A 14354-nucleotide genomic window follows, 5' to 3' on the forward strand; every position below is an offset into this window, starting at 1 on the left:
ATTGATTACACAACTTTAAGGAGGTTGTCGCGGAAGTAAACAAGGTAGGAGTCCAACTTTCACATACTCTTAAAATCAATTATATTAATTATATATCCATTATAGTAATATTATATATATATATATATGGTAGACGGCTGCGTTGACCCTGGATCTCAGGAAACAGAGTGGACCGACACCAGCAGATGACATGGCACCCCAAACCATCACCCAACCATGCAAATTTTGCATTTCCTTTGGAAATCGAGGTCCCAGAGTCTGGAGGAAGACAGGAGAGGCACAGGATCCACGTTGCCTGAAGTCTAGTGTAAAGTTTCCACCATCAGTGATGGTTTGGGGTGCCATGTCATCTGCTGGTGTCGGTCCACTCTGTTTCCTGAGATCCAGGGTCAACGCAGCCGTCTACCAGCAAGTTTTAGAGCACTTCATGCTTCCTGCTGCTGACCTGCTCTATGGAGATGGAGATTTCAAGTTCCAACAGGACTTGGCGCCTGCACACAGCGCAAAATCTACCCGTGCCTGGTTTACAGACCATGGTATTTCTGTTCTAAATTGGCCCGCCAACTCCCCTGACGTTAGCCCCATAGAAAATCTGTGGGGTATTGTGAAAAGGAAGATGCAGAATGCCAGACCCAAAAACGCAGAAGAGTTGAAGGCCACTATCAGAGCAACCTGGGCTCTCATAACACCTGAGCAGTGCCAGAAACTCATCGAGTCCATGCCACGCCGCATTAACGCAGTAATTGAGGCAAAAGGAGCTCCAACCAAGTATTGAGTATTGTACATGCTCATATTTTTCATTTTCATACTTTTCAGTTGGCCAACATTTCTAAAAATCCCTTTTTTGTATTAGCCTTAAGTAATATTCTAATTTTGTGACACACGGAATTTTGGATTTCATTTGTTGCCACTTCAAATCATCAAAATTAAATGAAATAAACATTTGAATGCATCAGTCTGTGTGCAATGAATAAATATAATGTACAAGTTACACCTTTTGAATGCAATTGCTGAAATAAATCAAGTTTTTCAAAATATTCTAATTTACTGGCTTTTACCTGTATATAAATATACACATACATACATGTCAATGTTCTTGCAGAAGAGAAGTGTAGAATATTTGAGGGGAAAAAGAGGTAAGAAAGAACTAGATGGTGATGACAGAGATGGATTAGAATATAATCCAACACAGAGTTATGACTATTTAGACCTTGGCTGAACACTAATTAACTACATGACATCTGTCAAGTTTATGGAGCCAATATGGACTTAGCTACTGGAAGGCTGCAGTCAAAGTGATTGAAGTGTGCATGCTCACCAAGAGTAAGATGTGTGGGTGTCCCACCAGAGCCATGTTTTAAGTGTGCATGCTCACCAAGAGTAAGATGTGTGGGTGTCCTACCAGAGCCATGTTTTAAGTGTGCATGCTCACCAGGAGTAAGATCTGTGGGTGTCCCACCAGAGCGATGGCGGTGGAGAGTTTCCTGCGAGTTCCACAACTGTAGCCCTGAGTGGTCATCTTCTGATGCTCCTGCAGCTGCAGCTTCTTCACCAGGTACCTCACCTCCTGCATCACAAACACTGCTGAGCACTGACTGCTGCATTCATCTACTTCTCACATGGATGTGCTTATTCAGCAGTAAAAAAAACTAATGAAGACAATTCAAACAGTTTATGGTAAAAAAAAATGGTAATTTGACTCCAGCTGAGATGCCTTTTCCCCATAAGTCAGTCAGTCTGATCTAGGTCACTTCTCTTTAATTGTAGAGCAAGTGGAAGGAACAAACGTCCACATTAGTGCAGTGTTTCTTAACCTTAGGGCCGGGGCCCGTTTTTGGGCCGACAAAAAAATATATTGGTTTATCTGCTGTGGCTGCAGCGGTACTTAGGTGTAATACACTTTCCCACCACTGGTGGCAGTAATGACAACATCAAACAAACAGAGGAAGTCTGGAGCTAAATTCATAGAGAAGATCCTTAAGCACAAAAATTATGACTAAAGTGGTAAAGATAAGATTTTATTGACAGTTTAGTTAAGAAACATATTCATTGTTATTTAGTTTAGCACGTTAAAGTTATATGTACATTTATTTTACATCGGTTATTAGTCCTTTTTTATGCAGTATATTTGATTAGTACTTATTTTTGTAATCGGCCTGACCTAAGTCTAAAGTTTGTGTCAAATAAATAACAATTTTTGTGACTAACACATGCTTTCATATCATTTGACACGTTTGCTAACCTGTTAAAGTGTAAGTAGGTTAAATGTAAATATAGAATTAAAACTACTAATTCTGTGTTAATATTGGTGGGGATCCTGGGCCCCTCTAGAGTGGAAAAGCTCCTGATGTATATATTTACACATACATACATACATATATATATATATGTATGTGTGGGAAAAAAATCACAAGACTATTTCATCTCTACAGGCCTGTTTCATGAGGGGGGGTACCCTCAATCGTCAGGAGATTTTAATGGGAGCATTCGCATACCATGGTTTATATAGGGCACAGAGTGGGTGGGTACAGGCTGGCCTAGGGGCGTGGTGATTGGCTCATGTGTTACCTAGGAGGTGTTTCCGTCTATGGCGGCATGTTGTTACAATTTCGCTGCGCTTGTTGAGGGATGACAGGTCTGGACGGTAAATAATAAACAGTTTCTCTTTCAAGCATAGGTTGCATCTTTTATTACCACTATTGTAAGGTGTGCTGGATGCAAGAATTTGCCATGTTATTGAATATTCAACATTATTGTCTTTGAGGTCCCAAATGTGTTTGCTGAGTTCTGTGGTATTTCGCAGGTTTTTGTTCCTGAAAGAAGCCTTGTGGTTGTTCCATCTGGTTTTGAATTCACCCTCGGTTAATCCTACATATGTGTCGGATGTGTTAATGTCCTTGCGTATTACCTTAGATTGGTAGACAACTGATGTTTGTAAGCACCCCCCGTTGAGAGGGCAATCAGGTTTCTTTCGACAATTACATCCTTTATTGGTTTTGGAGTCGCTCTGTCTGAGGGCCGGCGGCTCATTTGCAATTGTTTTGTTGTGGTTTGAGATGATTTGTCGTATATTGTTCATGCAGCTGTAGCTCAATTTAATGTTGTTCTTGTTGAATACTTTTCTTAGGATGTTGTCTTTGGGAAAGTGTTTGTCAATCAGATTGAGGAATTTGTGTCCAAAGTATTCAACAAGAACAACATTAAATTGAGCTACAGCTGCATGAACAATATACGACAAATCATCTCAAACCACAACAAAACAATTGCAAATGAGCCGCCGGCCCTCAGACAGAGCGACTCCAAAACCAACAAAGGATGTAATTGTCGAAAGAAACCTGATTGCCCTCTCAACGGGGGGTGCTTACAAACATCAGTTGTCTACCAATCTAAGGTAATACGCAAGGACATTAACACATCCGACACATATGTAGGATTAACCGAGGGAGAATTCAAAACCAGATGGAACAATCACAAGGCTTCTTTCAGGAACAAAAACCTGCGAAATACCACAGAACTCAGCAAACACATTTGGGACCTCAAAGACAATAATGTTGAATATTCAATAACATGGCAAATTCTTGCATCCAGCACACCTTACAATAGTGGTAATAAAAGATGCAACCTATGCTTGAAAGAGAAACTGTTTATTATTTACCGTCCAGACCTGTCATCCCTCAACAAGCGCAGCGAAATTGTAACAACATGCCGCCATAGACGGAAACACCTCCTAGGTAACACATGAGCCAATCACCACGCCCCTAGGCCAGCCTGTACCCACCCACTCTGTGCCCTATATAAACCATGGTATGCGAATGCTCCCATTAAAATCTCCTGACGATTGAGGGTACCCCCCCTCATGAAACAGGCCTGTAGAGATGAAATAGTCTTGTGATTTTTTTCCCACACATACATATATTGCGCTCTACTACGGTATCGAGCACTATTTTTTGGATAACCTTATTAAGACATATACATATACATATATATATATATATATATATATATATATATATATATATATGTGTGTGTGTACATATATATATATATATATATATATATATACATATACATATATATATATATATATATATATATATATATATATATATATATATATATATATATATATATACGAGATGAATATAATATGTATATATACAGTATATACATATATAAAGACAGCAATAAATATGTCAAACATGAGTGAGTCAGTCTTGCAGCATTATTGCTGATGAGAAGTCATGTCAGAAGTTTTCTTGATGATGAACAACTCACCTTCTCTATCTCACTCTTGCAGATTCCACGAATCCCAGCGTAAAAATACAAATGCTCTTCTCCAGTGAGCAGATGATCCAGAGCATCCACCTGGGGACAGTAGCCCATGTTGATGCCTCTCTGCTGGCTCTGCATGATGTCCACCAGCCCCCTGGAGAACACATATTCATCATCTTGTTCCAGCTCCTCAGCTTTATTCCACTAATCCTCACATCACTGGTTTATTCATCATGTTGTTCCAGCTCCACTGCTTTATTCCACTAATCCTCACATCACTGTCTTATTCATCGTGTTGTTCCAGCTCCTCAGCTTTATTCCACTAATCCTCACATCACTGTCTTATTCATCATGTTGTTCCAGCTCCACTGCTTTATTCCACTAAACCTCACATCACTGGCTTATTCATCATGTTGTTCCAGCTCTACTGCTTTATTCCACTAATTCTCACATCTGTCACGGCGCAGGCTCGAACCCGCTTTTCTCCGGCAGCTGGGTCTGCCAGCACTCCTGTTGGCAGCACGCCGAGACACGCCCCTGCTTGCACTGGCCTCGTCATACCCACATCCCGGCATGTGGGCGATCAGCAATCTGCACACCTGGGACTGATGTGGGGGAGCTGTATATAGACCAGTGGACCCAAGGATCCTGGCCGGAACTTAGTCTGTACCGTAAGCTGATTACCCAGCTTTATGCTCTCTCTCTCTCTGCGTATTCCCCTCCGTGTTTCATTGTTGTTCCTTGTCATCCTCCCCAGCAATCTGCCTTCGTCCCCGCGTGATCGAGCTGTGCGCCTCGACTTCTCTTTGGGACTTTGGACTGCCACCCTCGATCCTCGACCCCTCGCATGGACACGGAATCTGACGCCTTTCACTTGCCCTGGATCATCTGCCTGCCCCACGGACTGCCTTCATGCCTTGTTCCTCCTCTCGAGTCAACACTTCTGGTTAACACTCAGCAATTAATTCCTACACATAGTCTTACACCATACACCCTTTGGGTTTTGTCACACTCCATTTCTTATATATATATATATATATATATATTGTTCTTTATTTATTATATTATATTGTTTATATATATATATATAATGAATACATAGAGCAATATCGCCCCTTGTGGTTCTGTGCCGTCACAACTCCCCCCAGCAAACATAACAACGTCACTGGCTTATTCATCATGTTGTTCCAGCGCCACTGCTTTATTCCACTAATCCTCACATCACTGGCTTATTCATCATGTTGTTCCAGCGCCACTGCTTTATTCCACTAATCCTCACATCACTGGCTCTCTTAAAGGTGGTCTGTCAGGATCAAATGGATTTACCATCGTGGAAATTTGAGATATAAGTCAGTTTCTCTCCTAAGATGTTGTGAGCGCCATGAGAGCGCCATGTGAGCGCCATGTGAGCGCCATATACCTTTATCTTGCGTGCTGTGCTTTGAGGGTAATAAACAAGTCATGAAAGAGCGCCTCACCCGTCCCAGTCCCTGATCTGAGCGCTGCCATCCGTGGGACTGACATCTCCAGTGAGCATCTTGAAGGTGGTGGTCTTTCCCGCCCCGTTGACTCCCAGCAGACCGAAGCACTTTGGAGAGAGATGAATCATTCACAGGTGTGACCACCATGGTCCACAGTCCCAGAACTTACCTCTCCTGCAGGAACTCCCACAGAGAGACTCTGGACCGCATAGTTCTTCTTGTTGAGGTGTTGGTAGATCTTGGTGAGCTGCTTGACCTGCAAGATGTCGCAGTCTGCAGCGCCGCTTGCCACTCGCACGTGCTCGGCAACTACATCTTGGTCCTGGTCCTCCATCGCCCGCGGTAGACTTTTCCTGCCCACGATAAGATGCCTACAAAGAAGAAACAGTTTGTTTGGCCTCAGGTACTTCTGCCTGCCAGGTACAGAACTCATGTTGTCCTGGTTCTGGGACTGAGGTTGAAACATAGTACCAATATCAGCGTTACACATCTACAGTATAGTCAGACCTCCATTTACCAAGCACTCACCAAAGTCTGGTGAGCTCAGACACTTGGTTCACTCACGGTGTGTGCAGACACTTGGTTCACTCATGGTGTACACAGACACTTGGTTCACTCACGGTGCACTCAGACACTGGGTTCACTCACGGTGTGTGCAGACACTTGGTTCACTCATGGTGTACGCAGACACTGGGTTCACTCACGGTGCACTCAGACACTGGGTTCACTCACGGTGTACGCAGACACTGGGTTCACTCACGGTGCACGCAGACACTGGGTTCACTCACGGTGCACGCAGACACTTGGTTCACTCATGGTGTACACAGACACTGGGTTCACTCACGGTATGCGCAGACACTGGGTTCACTCATGGTGTACGCAGACACTGGGTTCACTCACGGTGTGTGCAGACACTTGGTTCACTCATGGTGTACACAGACACTGGGTTCACTCACGGTGCACTCAGACACTGGGTTCACTCACGGTGTACGCAGACACTGGGTTCACTCACGGTGCACGCAGACACTGGGTTCACTCACGGTGCACGCAGACACTTGGTTCACTCATGGTGTACACAGACACTGGGTTCACTCACGGTATGCGCAGACACTGGGTTCACTCATGGTGTACGCAGACACTGGGTTCACTCACGGTGTGTGCAGACACTTGGTTCACTCATGGTGTACACAGACACTGGGTTCACTCAAGGTGCACTCAGACACTGGGTTCACTCACGGTGTACGCAGACACTGGGTTCACTCACGGTGCACGCAGACACTGGGTTCACTCACGGTGCACGCAGACACTTGGTTCACTCATGGTGTACACAGACACTGGGTTCACTCACGGTATGCGCAGACACTGGGTTCACTCATGGTGTACGCAGACACTTGGTTCACTCATGGTGTACGCAGACACTTGGTTCACTTATGGTGTACACAGACACTGGGTTCACTCACAGTGCGCACACAGACACTGACTTTACTCATGGTGCGCTCAGACACTGGGTTCAGTCATGGTGTGCGCAGACACTTGGTTCACTCATGGTGCGTACAGACACTGGGTTCAGTCATGGTGTGCGCAGACACTGGGTTCACTCATGGTGCGTACAGACACTTGGTTCAGTCATGGTGTGAGAGATAAAGGATGTCACCCACCACTTGAAAGTCTGGAGCCCCGCCCATAGGAGCCCAGTCTGAGATCAACTTTTTTTACTCATCCTCCCCCATGTCCACCGTTTCTTCTTCTTCTTCTGGTTTTTCTTCTTCAGGTTCTTCTTTTAGTTCTGGTTCTTCTTCTGGTTCTTTTTCTTCTTATTCTTCGGGTTCTTTTTATTCTTCTTCTTCGGGTTCTCCTTCTTCCGGCTATTTTCTTCTTCTTCTGGTTCTTTTTCTTCTTATTCTTCGGGCTATTTTTATTCTTCTTCTTCGGGTTCTCCTTCTTCCGGCTCATTTTCTTCTTCTTCTAGTTCTTCTTCTTCTTCTGGTTTTTCTTCTTCAGGTTCTTCTTTTAGTTCTGGTTCTTCTTCTGGTTCTTTTTCTTCTTATTCTTCGGGTTCTTCTTGTTCTTCTTATTCTTCTTCTTCGGGTTCTTCTTCTTCTTCGGGCTCATTTTCTTCTTCTTCTGGTTCTTCTTCTTCTTCTTCTGGTTCTTCTTCTTCAGGTTCTTCTTTTAGTTCTGGTTCTTCTTCTGATTCTTATTCTTCGGGTTCTTCTTCTTCTTCTTCGGGCTCATTTTCTTCTTCTTCTGGTTCTTCTTCTTCTTCTGGTTCTTCTTCTTCAGGTTCTTCTTTTAGTTCTGGTTCTTCTTCTGGTTCTTTTTCTTCTTATTCTTCGGGTTCTTCTTCTTGGGTTCTTCTTCTTCCGGCTCTTTTTCTTCTTCTACTGGTTCTTCTTCTTCTTCTGGTTCTTTTTGTTCTGGCTTTTTTTCTTCTTCTTCTTCTTGTTCTTGTTATTCTTCTTCTTCTGGTTCTTCTTCTTCTTCTCCTTCTTCTGGTTGTGGTTCTTCTTCTGCTTCTTCACGTTCTTCTTCTTCTTCTGCTTCTTTTTCTACATGTTCTGGTTATTCTTCTTCTGGTTCTGGTTCTTCTTTTTCTTCTTCTGTTCTTCTTCTTCTGGCTCTTTTTCTTCTTCTTCAGGTTATTCTTTTAGTTCTGGTTCTTTTTCTTCTTCTTCTTCTTCTTCTTTGGGTTCTTCTTTATCTGGCTCTTTTTCTTCTTCTTCTGGTTCTGGTTCTTCTTCTTCTGGTTCTGGTTCTTCTTTTTCTTCTTCTGTTCTTCTTCTTCTGGCTCTTTTTCTTCTTCTTCGGGTTATTCGTTTAGTTCTGGTTCTTTTTCTTCTTCTTCTTTGGGTTCTTCTTTTTTGGCTCTTTTTCTTCTTCTTCTGGTTCTTCTTCTTCTTCTTCTCCTTCGGGTTCTTCTTCTTATGGCTCTTCTTTTCTTCTTCTTCTGGTTCTTCTTCTTCTTCTGTTTTTTTTCTTCTTCTTCTTCTTTCCGTCTCGGCTTTTCCTTCTGTTTCAAGTGGGGAGCAAACCCAGGTCGCTGGCATGAGAGGCGAGCGTGGTGACCGCCGAGCTAAAAGGCCTATCTACCCGATGGCCAGCACTGCTCTTGAAGTTGTGGATGAGAGTGACAACAACGTACACATGGTCCAGCCACACTGGCCTCCTGCTGTGACGTGTCTAAGAACAGTCAGGAAACTTTCAAAATAAAATTCCCCGACCTGGCCATATCTGCGTCTCCGGTAAAAGGACAGGCTGCCATTGGAAACTTTGTCTGCACACAAGAATCTTACACCTAATTATTTGAGAAGACATGATGATACTGTAGATTGTGTGTGCAGTAAACATGGGGCGTGGCCATTTTGAGGAGGCGGAGCCCCTTACGTCAAATCCTGTCAGGCACTCTTCACTGTTTCTTTCCTCGCCATTCACAAAGTTTTGTTACTCAATATGGGTTCAAAATATATTCTACAAAATGGTGCCTCCCCCTGGTAGAAAGAGTTTAGACACCTTGGATGTAAAATAATACAGAAGCTCAAAATAAAAATTAAATACACTTAAAATACACTATATTGCCAAAAGTATTTGGCCGCCCATCCAAATGATGAGAATCAGGTGTCCTAATCACTAATCACAGGTGTATCAAATCAAGCACTTAGGCATGGAGACTGTTTCTACAAACATTTGTGAAAGAATGGGCCGCTCTCAGTGATTTCCAGCATGGAACTGTCATAGGATGCCACCTGTGCAACAAATCCAGTCCTGAAATTTCCTCGCTCCTAAATATTCCAAAGTCAACTTTGTTATAAGAAAAGTGAAGAGTTTGGGAACAACAGCAACTCAGCCACCAAGTGGTAGGCCAGGTAAACTGATAGAGAGGTCAGCATAGTGCAAAGACTTTCTGCACAGTCACTTGCTACACAGCTCCAAACTTCATGTCACCTTCCAATTAGCCCACGTACAGTACGCAGAGAGCTTCATGGAATGGCTTTCCATGGCCGAGCAGCTGTATCTAAACCATACATCACTAAGTCCAATGCAAAGTGTGGGATGCAGTGGTGTAAAGGACATCACCACTGGACTCTAGAGCAGTGGAGACGCCTTCTCTGGACTGATGAATGACACTTTTCCATCTGATGGACCAGTCTGGGTTTGGAGGTTGCCAGGAGAACGCTACATTTCGAAACAATGACTTCCTGTCTCTAAGAATACATGAACAATGACTTCCTGTCTCTAAGAATAAAAATAATAATGACTTCCTGTCCCTAAGAATACATGAATAATGACTTCCTGTATCTAAGAATAAAAATAATAATGACTTCCTGTCTCTAAGAATACATGAATAATGACTTCCTGTCTCTAAGAATAAAAATAATAATGACTTCCTGTCTCTAAGAATACATGAATAATGACTTCCTGTGTCTAAGAATACATGAATAATGACTTCCTGTCTCTAAGAATAAAAATAATAATGACTTCCTGTCTCTAAGAATACATGAATAATGACTTCCTGTCTCTAAGAATAATAATAATAATGACTTCCTGTCTCTAAGAATACATGAATAACGACTTCCTGTCTCTAAGAATACATGAATAATGACTTCCTGTCTCTAGGAATAAAAGACGAATGACTTGTGGAGCCATGGACCTCACCTGAGTCTGCGGAGGAGGGTCCTGTTGAGCAGCAGGCGCAGTGTGAAGAAGACCACACCTTGGATGATGGAGGAGATGATCATCCAGCCCAGGGCGTCTGTAGAGAAGGGGTTCTTGTAGGCGTCGATGCCGTAGCCGCTGAGGAGCTGGACCTGGATGTTCATTCTGGCCAGCTCCATCAGTCCATTTCCAAAGTTGAATTGAGGGAAGATGAGGAAGGCCTGGCTGAGTATCCTGAAGGTGTCCTTGATGCTCTGCCAGAAGACCAGAGGAGACAATTAGCCACAATATTAGGAAAGAATGCACTGGAATTCACTTTCTATAGGATATATATCATCAATTACGGACTATAAGCCGCAACTCTTTTCCTATGCTGAGCACCCTGCGGTTTATAAAACGGTGCAGCTAATGTATGGAGTTTTCTTTGCTATTAGTAAAAAAAAAACAAGCAAATACACAAAATAGGTGTGTTATTGTTTGTGCTATGGCGCCATCTTTTGAACTAGTTCACTCACTACAGGTGCCGCATTGCCCTTCTGTCAAACTGAACTTTGAACCGGAAGTACCAGTGCCGTTCTGTCTTCTAGACGTCCATGTGAATGCATTCTTCATTCATCACTCCAGACAACCTTTCTAAGTTTTACAATATAACTAAAACAATTCTTACTTACTAAAGTTTGTGGGAGTGTTTTCATGCTTATTTCTACCTGCTGTCATAATGTAAGATAGCGACATTAGCATTAGCAAATATGCTGGCACATTTTACGAGTGTCTGTGTTAGTATTATTAACTTACAATAACATTCTTTTTATATTGTTTCACTTTCACAGATTCCTCAGTAAATTCACCAGTTATTGAGTCTGTTTAGCTGATTGGAGAGCTAGCTTGCGCAGCTACGATGACTTCTGTTTTGTTTGATCAGACGTTTTACTGCCGTGTCCCAGACAGCGTTTGGAAACAATGAAGGTAACTGCGGCTAATATATGAAAACATATTTGGTGGGTGGGGCTTATACACCAATGCGCCATATAGCCTGGAAAATACGGTACTTCAAATCAGTATTGAAGGGACAAGCGGTAGAAAATGGGTGGATGGAAATCAGTATTGATTGTCTTTATGGGAGGAAGATGAGCATTTGAGAGAGCGTGAGTAAAGGGGTTGAGGTCATGGGTGCTGACCTCAGGGTGGTCCGTGGACACCTGACTGAGGAAGAAGAGAATGGAGCTGGACATGATGGTGTTGATGCTGATGAAGAGGTTGATGCACACGTAGGAGATGAAGGCCATCTCTGCATCTTTGAAGACCCCTGAGAGGAGGTACATCCAGGGGAAGGTGGCAAAGCTGAAATACAAATTGACATTTTGAACAAAGTCAATAGAGACAAGACACAGGCTGGACCTCATGGATCATGTGCAGAGTGACCTCATGGATCATGTGCAAAGTGACCTTATGGATCATGTGCAAAGTGGAGATGAAGTATACACACCCTTTCCAAAATATGAGAATGTCTTGGAAACATTTATTTATTTCTATAATTCCATTCAAAACATTAAACCTCCATAGATTATAGATTCAGGGCCCACGACTTCAACCATTTCAGGTATTTAGTTATTTATTTGTACTCCATTTGGACCTCCAACTCACAAAACCCAGGAAACATGATTTCCACAGATGAGAATACTGTGAAGACATCATCTACTTCTCTGGCAGATTGATGGATCTTCTCTTCTGGGTTTGATCATCCATGCTCAGATCTTCTGGGTTTGATCATCCATGATCAGATCTTCTGGGTTTGATCATCCATGATCAGATCTTCTGCTGGTGCATCTTCTCCTGCCACCTTTTGCCCTCCCACTAGACTTCCATTGACCTGCTGGACACTCTGTGGACCTCCTCAGCCAGGAACTTACATCCTATGGAGGCTCTCAATGGTGGTCTTCTGGACAAGTCTTCATCATAGTCATCCTGACTCAGACACTTGGACCAAAGTCAACCTGTGCAGGTGCTCTGACTTTAGTAGATGAGTAGTGTGTGACACTTAATTTAAAACTTGAGTAGTGTGTGACACTCACTTTAAAACATTCATGCCCTGTCAAATGTGGGCTGACTTCTTCACAGTATTCTCATCTTTGGAAATCCTGTTTTCGTGGGTTTTGTGAGTTGGAGGTCCAAATGGAGTACAAATAAATAACTAAATACTTGAAATTGTTTAAGTTGTGGGCCCTGAATTATGGAAATAAATACAAATTTCCATGATATTTAATTTTTTTGGAAAGGGTCTGTACAAAGAGAAATGTTTTATTCTAAGATGGTGTGGTATATACTGCTGTGCCTAAAGTCGGGAAAATAGGGTATTTATTTTGCTTATGCAGCAGTACGTCACTATGCAAGTATATCTAATAGTTACGTCACTACGCCAGCACATCTAATACCGTATTTTCCGCACTATTAGCCGCACCTAAAAACCACAAATTTACTCAAAAGCTGACAGTGCGGCTTTTAACCCGGTGCGCTTTATATATGGATAAATATTAAGATTCATTTTCATAAAGTTTCGGTCTCGCAACTTCGGTAAACAGCCGCCATCTTTTTTCCCGGTAGAACAGGAAGCGCTTCTTCTTCTACGCAAGCAACCGCCAAGGTAAGCACCCGCCCCCATAGAACAGGAAGCGCTTCTTCTTCTACTGTAAGCAACCACCCGCCCGCGTAGAAGAAGAAAAAGCGCGCGGATATCACCGTACGTTTCATTTCCTTTGTGTGTTTACATCTGTAAAGACCACAAAATGGCTCCTACTAAACGACAGGGATCCGGTTCATGAAAAGACGCAATCTCTCCATCCGCACACAGATTACTATTTCACAGCAACTGATATTCCTGTGAACCGCACTGTGGATACAACGGGAGCACGTACGGTGAATATTCGCACCACAGGGAATGAGAAGTCATCCTTCACTGTGGTTCTAGCTTGCCATGCTAATGGCCAGAAACTTCCACCCATGGTGATATTCAAAAGGAAGACCTTGCCAAAAGAGACCTTTCCAGCCGGCGTCATCATAAAAGCTAACTCGAAGGGATGGATGAAGAAAAGATGAGCGAGTGGTTAAGGTAAGTTTAAGTTTACGCGAAGAGGCCGGGTGGCTTTTTTCACGCAGCTCTGTCCATGTTGATATACGTATGTTTGTGATTGCACATTTGCATACATTTTGGGAGTGAACAGAGTTGTTAGAACGCTGGTTTTTAATATATTATTAAAGTTTGACTGACCTATCTGACTGTTTTTTTGACATTCCTTTAGCGCAGTTAGATGCGGCTTACAACACGGGGCGGCTTATAGGTGGACAAAGTTTTGAAATATGCCGTTCATTGAAGGCGCGGCTTATAACCCAGGGCGCCTTATGGTGCGGAAAATACGGTAGTTACGTCACTACGCCAGTATATCTAATAGTTACGTCACTACGCCAGTACATCTAATAGATTCTGCCATAATGCCAGAAGAGAGTCAAATAGTCCTTTAGTCCCTTTTCTCTCCCTCTCAGGTAGTCTGCTTGCTTGTTATGTCTGGCTGCAAACAGCACGGAGAGAGCGAGGGAAATAAACGAGGGAAGGAGATGAAAAGGCAAAAAGTAGCACAGCAAAATAAAGAGACAGACACATCTGGGAACCATGCCCCAAAAAGGTGCTGGGTAGACACAGGAGGTGCCAAGGCCGGGTGGAAACAGAGCAGGTGGTGCCAGATGGAGGAATGTGATTATTCGTGGCTTGGGAGGAGACATCTGTCTGATAAATGACTTGCACTGTGCAAGCTGAACACTAACTAGTCACATGACATCATGTCCATCATGTCACACAATGAACACTAACTAGTCACATGACATCATGTCCATCATGTCACACAATGAAGAGCTTTTACTTTCTAAACCATGTCCATCATGTCACACAATGAAGAG

At 43.0% G+C, this 14354-nt stretch overlaps 1 protein-coding gene across 3 annotated transcripts in view; it reads right to left on the reverse strand.

The window, feature by feature from the left end:
* Window positions 1-14354, reverse strand: part of abca12 (ATP-binding cassette, sub-family A (ABC1), member 12) — a 170432-nt gene that overhangs the window by 12144 nt on the left and 143934 nt on the right. For all 3 annotated transcript variants that reach the window (XM_061971824.2, XM_061971822.2, XM_061971823.2), the window contains exons 49-54: window positions 11585-11747; window positions 10407-10660; window positions 5923-6124; window positions 5751-5860; window positions 4276-4426; window positions 1433-1567 (exon numbers count right to left, since the gene is read on the reverse strand). In XM_061971824.2, the coding sequence (XP_061827808.2) occupies window positions 1433-1567; window positions 4276-4426; window positions 5751-5860; window positions 5923-6124; window positions 10407-10660; window positions 11585-11747 (1015 nt within the window). The remainder of the gene's footprint in view (window positions 1-1432; window positions 1568-4275; window positions 4427-5750; window positions 5861-5922; window positions 6125-10406; window positions 10661-11584; window positions 11748-14354) is intronic.

The sequence above is a fragment of the Nerophis lumbriciformis genome, linkage group LG13 (assembly GCF_033978685.3).
Source record: "Nerophis lumbriciformis linkage group LG13, RoL_Nlum_v2.1, whole genome shotgun sequence".
Classification (NCBI taxonomy): Eukaryota; Metazoa; Chordata; class Actinopteri; order Syngnathiformes; family Syngnathidae; genus Nerophis; species Nerophis lumbriciformis.